The sequence below is a fragment of the Theropithecus gelada genome, chromosome 4, assembly GCF_003255815.1.
Source record: "Theropithecus gelada isolate Dixy chromosome 4, Tgel_1.0, whole genome shotgun sequence".
In the NCBI taxonomy this organism is placed as follows: Eukaryota; Metazoa; Chordata; class Mammalia; order Primates; family Cercopithecidae; genus Theropithecus; species Theropithecus gelada.
Window position 1 is genome coordinate 92,367,086 of NC_037671.1, and position 11,481 is coordinate 92,378,566.

At 39.5% G+C, this 11,481-nt stretch overlaps 1 protein-coding gene across 6 annotated transcripts in view; it reads right to left on the minus strand.

Annotated features, from left to right (window-relative positions):
- Window positions 1-10,576, minus strand: part of EPHA7 (EPH receptor A7) — a 185,983-nt gene extending 175,407 nt beyond the window's left edge. For 4 of the 6 annotated variants that reach the window (XM_025382589.1, XM_025382593.1, XM_025382591.1 and 1 more), the window contains exons 1-3: window positions 10,236-10,576; window positions 5,699-5,763; window positions 1,400-2,069 (exon numbers count right to left, since the gene is read on the minus strand). In XM_025382589.1, the coding sequence (XP_025238374.1) occupies window positions 1,400-2,069; window positions 5,699-5,763; window positions 10,236-10,332 (832 nt within the window). In that variant the 5' untranslated portion in view covers window positions 10,333-10,576. The remainder of the gene's footprint in view (window positions 1-1,399; window positions 2,070-5,698; window positions 5,764-10,235) is intronic. The other 2 variants (XM_025382592.1, XM_025382594.1) reach the window with 1 other exon arrangement.
- Between the last annotated feature and the right edge of the window lie 905 nt (window positions 10,577-11,481).

Genomic DNA, 11,481 nt, shown 5'->3' on the forward strand with positions numbered 1-11,481 from the left:
AAGAGCTACATGTGGCTGCTGGGTACAGTACTGTATAGCACAGGTCTAAATTTTTTAAAAAAATTATTTAATTTTAAAAATATTCTACTAGAATGAGAATTTTATGGGGAAGTAATCCAATTTACATACGTATATGAGGCACCTAAACACTATGAGCCATGAATTCTATTTCCTAGGATTCTCCTTGCTTTGTGATTGAAACTAGGGCAATATTGTTGCCCAGGCTCTAAAGTCAGAATGTCCCAAGTTTGAAGGTAAGCTTAGACAAATATTACTAATGTAACTAGATATTTTGATATCCTCTTTTTTTATTGTATAAAATAGAAATGATAATGATACCCACCTTTTTAAATAAGCTTGCATATATAAAGGAAATGGAGGAATGTCTGCATATACTAAGTTATCAATAAAAGTTAGTTATAATAGCTATTATTATCAGTGGTCCCCTTTAGCTCAACTAAGAATTGCAAGTATAAAGCCTGTGCTTCTGGCTTTGGCATAAAATATATATATATAGATATAAGTGTTATTTTAAATGTACTATGTTTTATATATCATAAGTTAAAAAGAGACACTAGTAATGTAACTTTATAATTTATTTTCATAAAACCTAGAAACAATATCTATCAATCTTGAAGGCCCACATGAAACATTTTTAAATATTTAGCCATATAATGCTAGGAAAGAGAAAAAAAAATGGTTTTATAAAACAAAGAAAAAGGTTTACTAATTCATACGTGATTGTTTCAAAACATGCAATTGATGTACTATAATAACTAAAACTTTACTTTGGCCCACTTCCACAAAAATGTGGTCATTTTTGTATTTAGTCCAAAAATAAAAATCACACCTTTCGCAGATGTAACCACAGAGATTTAGTAAGTGAAATTTGAAAAATTTTGTATCAAAGTTACAGTATTTATATAAGATAAATCTAAAAGTTTATAAATGTATTCGTTTATGCCCTGCCTGTCACTAGAGCTCTTATTCACAACCTTCTTAACCTCCTATTTACTGCTACTCAAGGGACCAGACAATATGGGTTTAAAAACAGGAGGAATGGCATCTCATTAAATCCTGTTAAATGTCACCTCAGTCTTGCCAGGCTACAAATTCAACTACCCAGACTCCTCTCTCAACTCCATAGCCCAAAATGCAACTATTGACTTCCATATTAAGCATAGGACACATTAAATTTTAGTAACAAATATCTTTATCACCCATATTGATTATATACACTTAGTGCAGATGCTACCGTAGGGCAATCACTAAGTTCAACGGTGACTTTGTTTAAGATCAGTAGACTTGCGCTTCTGGTACAGAGCAGATTCACTTATTCAAGTAACTATTAATGTTTATAAAAAGACACAGTAGAGTTTTAAAAGGACATATTACTTACGTTCACAAGTGTCCCCTTTCTGCTGGTAGCCCGCCTTGCAGATACATTTTCCAATGGGCACTAACCATTCTCCTTCTGCACTGCAGTGCATCCTGGGGGAGTTTTCCGCCTCTTCCTCTGCACTGCTGACACATGTCCCTCGAACCTCGACTAAAGAGGAAAATTCTGAACCAGTCACTGTATCTGGAAAGATAGCTAAGTTCTCAATAATGGACCAGCACTTCTTGTAGTATACTTTGACAGAAACCAAAGCTATGCAAGCCCCTACATCCTGAAAGGCAAGATAGAATCCCTTTTTGGACAAAGGTCCAATCTCTCTCACCTCAGTGTTAAGCTTCATCTTTCTTTCACCAAGGTCACCTTGGGTAAAACTTTCATCTGCAGCAATGGTGTCTATTTTTACATAGAGATTTTCTCTTATATTCCTGCCAGTGTCATAGTCTGTTTCATAATAGTACAAATTAAATGTTTCCTTGCAAGTTCCCAGTACTCCAGGAAGACTGTTACAATCCCTCAGGGTGAATTTCAATTCTACAAAAATCCTTTGTGCATTGCCTTTAGAAATCCAGTTAGTCCGCAGCCAGTTGTTTTGGTTGGGCTCCATGACTTGGCACACCTGGTATGTTCGTATCGGGGTATAGTTCTCATCCAAACCACTAATTTCTTCCCACTGCAAAAGTTGAAAAAAGTACATCAGGCATTCAGCAAAAAATAACATTTTGCTTTTGAAAGTGCAAGTACTTCACAAACGTGGATCTTCGAAAAAGTTAGGTTGATTCCTATCCTGGCAAAACTATAATCCAGAGAATGCAGGATTCCAGGTTCTGCTTCATCCTGGAGGTGGAACATACTTACGCTGCTTGCTTTGTGTATACATACAATAAATATTTCATTTTGTTTAATATCTTTTTGGGAGTATATTAGTGTTCTTATTTTTACATCTTTGCTTATGTTTACGTTCTTCATTGAGATTATCTTTTTGGGAGTATATTAGTGTTTTTATTTTTACATCTTTGCTTATGTATACGTTCTTCATTGAGATTTTTATAGACTAAAGCTCACAATTATTTAAATTACCAGTGAAAGTATATACGTATGGATGCCTGGCAGGATTTTCGATAACTCAGTTGACATTTTAAGTGTCCATATCATACTTACGATTACAGAGTACTTAAAAACATGAAGAAGAAAATGCCAACAGTACTCTGAAATGTAAAAGTATTCAACAACATGTTGATATTTATAATTCGGAATATTTTACAATCTTTGCAAAATGAGATGTAAGCAAGTAACATTTTACAGAGCTATTTATTTATTTCAGTGTTATATATAATATTGTACACAAAGCCACATAACTATAAATAAGTAGTTATAAGAGTATGATTCATTTTTATAAATAAATTGCTTTCAATAGACAATCAAATATACATGGCAAATCTGCATGCTGGATCATATTTAGTCACTTTCTGACAGGAAAAATATCAGACGTTTAAAAATGTACATTTATATGTTGATATAATGTATACTACAAACAAATCTATATTAAATATTTTCCCAAAAAAGGAAAAAAAAGTGCATTTGTCAGAATTTGCAACAATTTCAAACTATTAAACCATATATAATATTCTCTGCCACTCATTAATCAATAAAAGCATTTCACCTAGGAGCGTTAAAAGCCTAAATGAATAGTAGTATATGTTTTTTTCTTACAATTATTAAAAAATTTCCCACTTTGTATTTATGATGTCTTAATAATGAAATTGTCATCTGTTAATATTAATTTCCGCAATTAAAAATGCCAAATACAAAACATTTGTGTTCAAGTCCAAAGTTGCATAGCATACAATATTTAAACTATTGTTTCAAGAAAAGAAGATGAGAAAATAAAAATCATGTGGTAAAGAGTTTTATTTAAAATACCTGATTTGAGTATTGATTTATTTAAATGTTCTGTACAACATTAATGTATACTTTTAAAACTAGTCCTTAGAAAATTAACAAGACTGACAAATTAGCTATATAATACAATTCAGAAATTTCTTTGGTGATGTTACATATTTGGTATGATTTTGTTATACACTGCCTAATATCATGAAAGGTACTCAAATGTAGTAAAGAACCCATTTTAATGTTCAGTTTTTACTCAGTTCAGCTGGCATTTGTGACTAGTTAACAGTGTGCATATCTTCCCTTTGTTTCAGTTAGCTGCCTACAGTCTGAATGGCAATCAGCCAAATATAACCAAATGCATCCATTTGGATGGGTAGATTTCAGTCTCTTCATTAGACTGAAATTACAAAAAGAAGTAAAACTAGTAATGATATATACCAAAAAATCAAAAGCTCCAAAGATAAATGTGTTCCTTTTTAACAACTCTCCAGTTTGAAGAAACCAAAGCTATTTTAAAAGAATATATCCCAAGAATTCCTTTATCTAACTTCAAGAACAAATTTATTCTTTCATTCTGTATAAGAAAAATCAATTTTACTACCCGTGAAACCCAACTAATTTTTATTTTTACTTAAAATTTTATTCCAGAGGGGAATGCTTCAGGAAAACTATGATGTAGAATACAAAATTGAGACTACATAAATTCATTTAACACAACTATTGTTTTATTATCTCACTTTCTAAGACATTATGAACATTTCCACAAATGATGCCATTGGGAAAAATGTCTTCATTCAGATACTGCATTTTTATAGTATGTTTACAGAAATGTTTTCTCAAAACTTATGTCTCAGGAACATTTTCTTTACAGTTAGGTATTTACTCATATGTGAACTAATCTATTGCACAAATATAGAAAATATCGTCAATCAATTGTTTTCTAATATTACATGTTGATGTCTACAGATATGCAGGGTTAACTGTTAACTCAAGATACTTTGGACTGACAAAATGCCCATTTGAGTCCAAGATAACATTGACAGTCACAATTTGTCATTTTGTATATTACATGGATGAAATACTACAATCATATATCAGTTTACTTCTCCTCAGAGAGAAAACCATCCTCTATCTCTATTTGTTTTAATTGATGGATGGTAGAAAATGGGCTACATCTGTCATTGGCAAGAAAGGTGTTTCATTTTTTATCATGAATGGCTGTCTATAACATATATTATTTTACTCACAGAAACCACTTCTCTCAAGAAAGGTATTATATTCATACCTCCAACTCATGGAATTTTTATATTTAATCTGTAAAATGGTTGTCATTTGTTGATAATTTATCATAACCAATACAGATAACCACAATATGCATGAAAGAAATCTCTTAAAAATTAAATTTAATGAAAACTGTATTTTAAACAGATTTGTTTTGTTTATATTTTACATTCTTAAACTTTCAGTTCCTGACATGTTGATTTCATGATCTCAACAATCTCTTTCAAACTTTCATTCTTATCTTTGCAAAATATGCTACAGTTTTTATATTATAACTTATACTCCACACACTTTTGACTTCAGATTTTTTTTTAAGGTGCCAAAGATAAACTTAAATAGCAACAGGGTATCTTCTCCTTTCTCAGAGCCCTCTTCCTCGATAAGGAATAAAGAATGTGCCCTCTCTCACAATTAAAAATAAGACCTGAAGACAAGGATACTGAGCTGTATTTACGTATGAAAAATAATTGTTAGTATTTTTAAAGATTTACTAATATTTTGGTAGATTATTATTGGACAATTGTCACTCATATCTGTTGCAGATTTTTATTGTAATATGTGCAGGTTTTGCCATAATTTCTGCTAAATAACAGCGGATAGTACATAATATAAATTTGGAGAATCTATATATTATGTTATAGCAAACTGTGCACCAAATAGTTGAACATAGTGATATTTCAAAGTACATTTTGAATGATGCCAGAACTGTTTCAAAAAGAGGAAAACAGATTGATTACTTACTGTTTTAAAGAATTATATACCACTGACATAGTGATTATACTAGAAATATAAAGCAACTAAAGAGGTTTAAGTGAGTTTGTGAAAGGAATGTTTGCTGTAATTAGTTAGCATTTATAGCCTGGACCCTGAGGTATTATTCCACACAATAAGAACTCAAAAGACTATGGTTACGAGGTTTTGCTTTTTCCATTTCCCCAAGTTCTAAGTATACCTTCTCTAATCAGAGTACTCAATGTCTCATTATAAATATAACATAATATTGGACAAGATATTTGGAATTGAACAATTTATACATGAAATATGTGAATAACTACCCTGGAGGGAAGGGAAACGTTTTGTTTCTTATTTTTAAAAATAAAGTGATATTTTATGATGAAAAAAACTTACCCCATTGGGTGGAGAGGAAATCCACTCCAACTCTGTTTGTTGTGCTTTAGAATCCAGCAGTAGTACTGAAAAAGAAAGTTGTATGTCCAGATGTTACATGAAACACTTAAGCACAAAGTACACATGTAAACATTTTTAAGGTGAATCTTTTTATATGACTATCATTTTATGACTTAAGATATGTAGTTATTTATGTAAATGAATGATATGAACACCCTCCTGATACATGTATATTCCACTTCCTTAAAGGAAAAAAGATACTAAGACACCAACATTATATTTGCTATTCTTTAATTACGATATTAAAATAAATCTTAAAATGCAATATTAGAATAAAAGTGAGGGTAGAAATTTTATATGTGGTATATTAATTCTACAGTAACTATATATTAGAGTTTTGTAAACCATTGAGCTGTTAGAACTTTGTCAAATATAATGAACATACGAACATAATAAGGTATAATTCCTACATTACTTTTGATCCGTCATTAATTCATAACATTCTGCCAGCAGTATTTTCTATTGTCTTTTGATAATTGGAGTTTATCTTTTAAAAAAAATTTTCACATAGAGTGTCTTGTCTTAACCTAAAATGAATACAGAAATGTTAAAATTATGTTAAGCAATGTTATCAGAAAACTAAATTGCCTATTATTTGCAAGATTTTTATTCAGGTTAGTCAAACATCAGTTTTTTCAGCATTTTTTTTTTTAATTTCTAAATTTTCAAAGTGATAGCTAATTCTTAAAATGGTATAAACTCTGACTTGACTTCTAAACAGTTGTATTTCACTTTTATGCTATCAAAAAGCATAATGCATTTAATATGTATATAAAGTGTTATAAATGCTCCTGATACTATCAATATGAGAATGCATTAGAATATCACATATTAATAACATAATATTTCTATGTGATATCTTTTATTTCTTTTTTGGACAATTACTCTCTTCTAAAGCACTCATTCTTTTGGTCAAGCTGGTTTCAGAGTTACATGAGTTTTTACACTTTAAAAATATTTATCTGACTCTACACCATTTTGACAAATGCATCAATTTGTCCAGAAATAATACTCAACATATTTTAAGTATGTCAATAGGCTTAACATCAGTCTCAGCAAAATGTTAAAATTTTGACTTAAAATACATGCTTATATGAACGTTTAATAATTATACAACCCAATCACTAGGGATAAAAGTATGTATTTGAAAAACAAGAAAAATCTGTTATGATAAGAAAACAAAGGAACAATTGATTATGTGTTTAAAGGAACAGTTGATTATGTGTTTAATTCCTTCACACTAGTCAAAGTTACTAACTGTAAATGAAAATAGATATAGAGACACTAGGATTTTTTGTTTGTTTCTTTGTTTAGTGTTTTACACTTAAGACTCTCAGGGAGACTTTGACAGGAAAAAAAGAAAAAAAACTTGATCAGCAACATTTGACTCCCTTTCAAATGAGAAACACACACATAACACTTTTAAAATGTCAATTTGTATTTCAGCTTGTAACATTGATAAATCGTTGGACTAGCGAATTTATATAAAAAGTAATTTTTAAAGTTAATTTTTATCCTCAACAATACAGATGAAGCACAAGGAAACAATGTGGGTGGCCAGGTACTCTACTCTTTTTGAGATGCTTTATTTTTATTTTTCTTGTGTGCTGAATATAGACAACAGGATTTTAAATCCAGGTGACCTTCTTGGGTCATTTCCGAGTGTGAAATAAACATTGCGAGATTACCGTTTATTGCCATTCTGCAACCCCTCAGCTCAGCCTGGGGGTGGAAGCTAAGGACCTAAGCAGAGAGCAGTGACGGCCAACAAGTTAAGAGAGAAACAAACTAACAAATTAAAACAAAACAGAAACCGGCCCGAGAACGTTTAATCAGAAGCCGCTCTCAAGTGATCAGTGCGTCCCTCTTCTGCTCGGTCCGCTCTCTGGTTAAACCCTCAAGAGAGCGCGTTTCCCTTCCCGCTCGGAGCAGAGTGCCAACCTCCCTTTGCGCCCGCGAAGGTGCAGTCAGTCCCTGGGCTCACCCGGACGCTGGGGACCAGGCCTGGGACTCCGGGGCTCCGCGCCCCGCTGTGAGGGCCGAGAGGTGATGGGAGAGGGGCTAGATTGGGGGCGCGCCCTGGCTCACCCAGGCAAGGACCGCGTGGGCAAAGGCTGGCGTCCCGGGGCTGGGGCGGGGCCGTCGGAGGGGCGGAGCGGGGACTGCCAGACTGGCGCGCCAGCCGCCCCAAGCATCCATTACGCCTCTGCCAGACCTGGGCACTCCAGGGAGCCAGTGGCGCCCTCGCTCGAGAAGGAGTCGGGAAGAGGAGAGTGGCTTTCGGGAAGCATCTCCTCTGAGGAAGAGGCGGCGGCGGCGGCTTTTACGGAGAGAAAAAGTAGCAGCTGCACTTTGCCTCCAAGCGTCAGTCTGACACGCGCTCCCTGTAGCGATGATAACTGACCTACCCGAGAGAACGTGCACAAGGAAAGTGAGGGAAGGGGGTTTCTTATCTTTCTCTAGTCACCCCCAAATGCCCCAGGAGGCCCGTCACCTGCTCCAAGCGGTTCCCAGCGCTAGCCCTTGGGTACTGCGGGCCGCCTCGGGGCTTGTGGGCTCCTAGAACGCCAGCTCTCTGTCGCCGCTGCGCCCTAGAAGCGTCGCCGCCTAGAAGCCGGGCGCACTCGCCGCCAGCCAGCCACCGATCACCACCCTCCCTCCCACCGCCCCCGCGCCTTTTATATATCTCACTTCTGCATCTAAAGAATTCAGGCTCCTAGAATCAGAATCCTCTTCACGTAGCTTGCACCCAGAAGAGCAAAGCGAACTAGACATTCTGGCTGCAGGAACCTCTCCCCCTAGTGATGCAGTTATTTATAGCCCAAACTCCAGCCCGAGTCTGCGTGTGTTCGCGCGCGGGGCTTCGCCGCGGCGGTGAAAACTTTTCCTCTGGTCCGCTATTCCAGAGGAATCACAGGATGCCAGGGCTGAAGGTTTCTGATCGCTAACGTCAGGGGAGTAGAAATGTGGTTTTGGAGGGGATGTGTGTGCCTTTCTAGCAGATGTCCGTCCATCTGCAAACATGTAACCGCCAGCTTGGAGGCACGGGGTTCTCTGAATGGGTTCAGCATCTATACAGGTTGCAGATGTGGAAAGTGGGGTCAGAAGGTCAGGATGAATGAAGGACTAGAATGTGGCGCCGGGCTGGAGGGGGGCTTGAGTGAACTAAGAGGGGTGCACGATGAGAATAAAGAAAAGCCGCACTAAGTTTTCAGAAATAGATGAATCAAGGACCTACATGTAAGCCCCCAACCCCCCGCCCGATAACCACCATGACCTAAATTTGAAAACAGATTCCTCTCCCTCTACATATCAGGAATAAGTTATTATTTCTCTTCTGCTTTTAAGAGATCGAAAAATGAAACTTACATACACAGCCTGAAAGACCAAGGGCGAGGGGATGAGGGGGAGTTGAGGGTGGGATTGTGACACAGCTCAAAAGCAAGAGACTTCCAGGGCTAGGGTTTATTTTTCCCCAGCTCCAACTACAGGCACCGAAAGGTATTTTACCTTCTGTCAAAGGTTCAAAGAAGGAAAACATAACATATACAGGCTTATCTATAATAGCTTGCCAAATAAAACCTGCCTTCTCCTACCAGAACCAACCCTCAGGGTTCAGGTCTTTGGCAAGGTTTGGCCATTCGGATTTCTCAATTGCTGGACTACGGGGCAAATAATTGGGGACTTGGAGTCGCCCAAGCGGCATCTCTTTACAAATTGCACAGCTCCAGCCCGCCCCCTGCCTCCACCGCCCGACCAAGCCCGCTGGGCTGCCGCTGCCCCCACGACCGCTGGGCCTGACGCGCAGCGCGCGCTGAATGGAGACATCCCAGGCCCGCGGATCGCGCGCCGCACGCGGCGCTTCACCTCCGCGGCGTTATTGTTCCGCGCTGGCGGCCGAGCGCCAACCGCAGGACCGCGCCGCCGCCTCCGACGCAGTGAGCACTTCATTAGTAACCCGAGCTTTCCGAGCTCACCGAAGTCTCGGTCCCTCTGGGAAGGCTCCGGGCTCCCGCCACTCGCCGGCGGGCTGGCGAAGACGGTAGGGGCTGCACTTCCCAGTCTCCAACCTAACTCTGGCCGCAGCTCCCACAGAAGGCGAATAAGGAGAGAAGGAAGACAGAGCTAGAGAGAGATGTGACCCGCCTGAGGTACTAAGAAATAAGCTCGCCGGCCGTTCCTCCAACCCCACCCCACCCCCGTTGCTGCTCACGCCCTCCAGACTGCCCGCGCCAGAATTCCCGCACCCGTCGGATGGACGGCCCCAGGCTACAGGGCTGCAGGCGGCTCGGAGCAGCCCCGGCTCTCGCTCGCTGGTCCGCCAGGAGCGGCCCGAGCGGTGAGGGGGCGGGGAGCTGGCGGGGGAGGGTCGCCCGGCGCCGGAGGCGCGGCCGGCGGCGCCGCGGACGAGCTGGCTTGTGCAGGTAGACAGCTAAATAAATAAGTCAGAACAAACTTTGCTTTCCCATCACCTTACCTTCCTTCGCAGCCTGCGCCTCCCCCGTGTGTGCAAAGCGGAGCAGCCAGATGTAGCATAAAATAATCCATGAAGGGTACCGAGTTTGAAAAACCATGGTGCATGAGCAGGTTTTATTTTAGGTTTCTGTTATCTTGAGTCGTGGATTTTTAAATGCTGTTTGTTCCGAAGTAGCTTTTGTTTTATTGTGCTCCTTGCATCGATTCCCCTTCTCGGTCCCCGATCGGCTGCTCCACGTTTAGCTTTTCTTATTTTCCCCCCCCACTCCTGTTCGCTCGCACCGTGTTTGCTGCCTGCAAGTCTCCGACTGCAGACCGGCCGCTTGCTCCACACTCCAATAATATCAATTAGGGGGGAGGGGGCGGGGCTCCGAGCCGAGAGCCTCCGCCACTCGGGCTGAGTGGCAGGCACAGTCGGCCTGCCAGGAGGCGATTCCCAGGGCCAAGGGGCGGGTCCCGGTGAAATGACCGCCTCGGCCTCGGGGGCGGGGTCCGAGGCAGGAGCCAATCGGTGCCGACGGAGTCAGGTTGCTGGTCCAGGATTCCCCTCCAGGTTCTGAGCTCGCGCTAGATGTTCGGAGGAGAACAAGGATGGCAGCAGAGTTGTGTGCTGCTGTGGACGCTCTGCTTTTAGCAACTGCAGCTTTCGCAAAGCAGAATAAATCCGAGAATAACGCTCCCAACTTACACTCTTTTCTAGAGCTGTACTCCGCGCGATCTTTTAGAAACCAGAGGCGAGGCAAGCCTTCTCTCAGCTACCAAGCACGGAGCCTGGACAGTGAAATGAGCTGTACCTTTAAGTAAAGTGTCTTTTACTTTTTTGTTGTTAGAACCTCCGCGGGCTGGGTAACCTTGTTTTTTGCCTTTTTGAAAAGTTTCTACTTCTCTTTTTCTGTTACTCCAAGAGCAGTCAGCTTTGGGTACCACCCACCACAATCCCGGCAAGAATAAAGTAACCAAATGTATTATGTTTAAACAGTGTTTCCAAGAGTTTGCAACAAGCTCTGGCAAAAGAAACAGAGGAAAAGGGAGTGGGAAAGGAAGTCTTTTGTTTTAAGCGACCCTTCACCTCCGCCCTATCTTTTCACCATAGTTTGTTGAGGGAAGTGGGACATTAGGAGAGAACCTTCTGACGGTTGCGTATCGTTTTTTAACGCGTTTATCATTTTCTAAGGGTTTCCTTGGATTGCCTCCTCTTTGATAGTATTCCATTTCGCTGCATAAATTACACATAATTTTAAAGAATG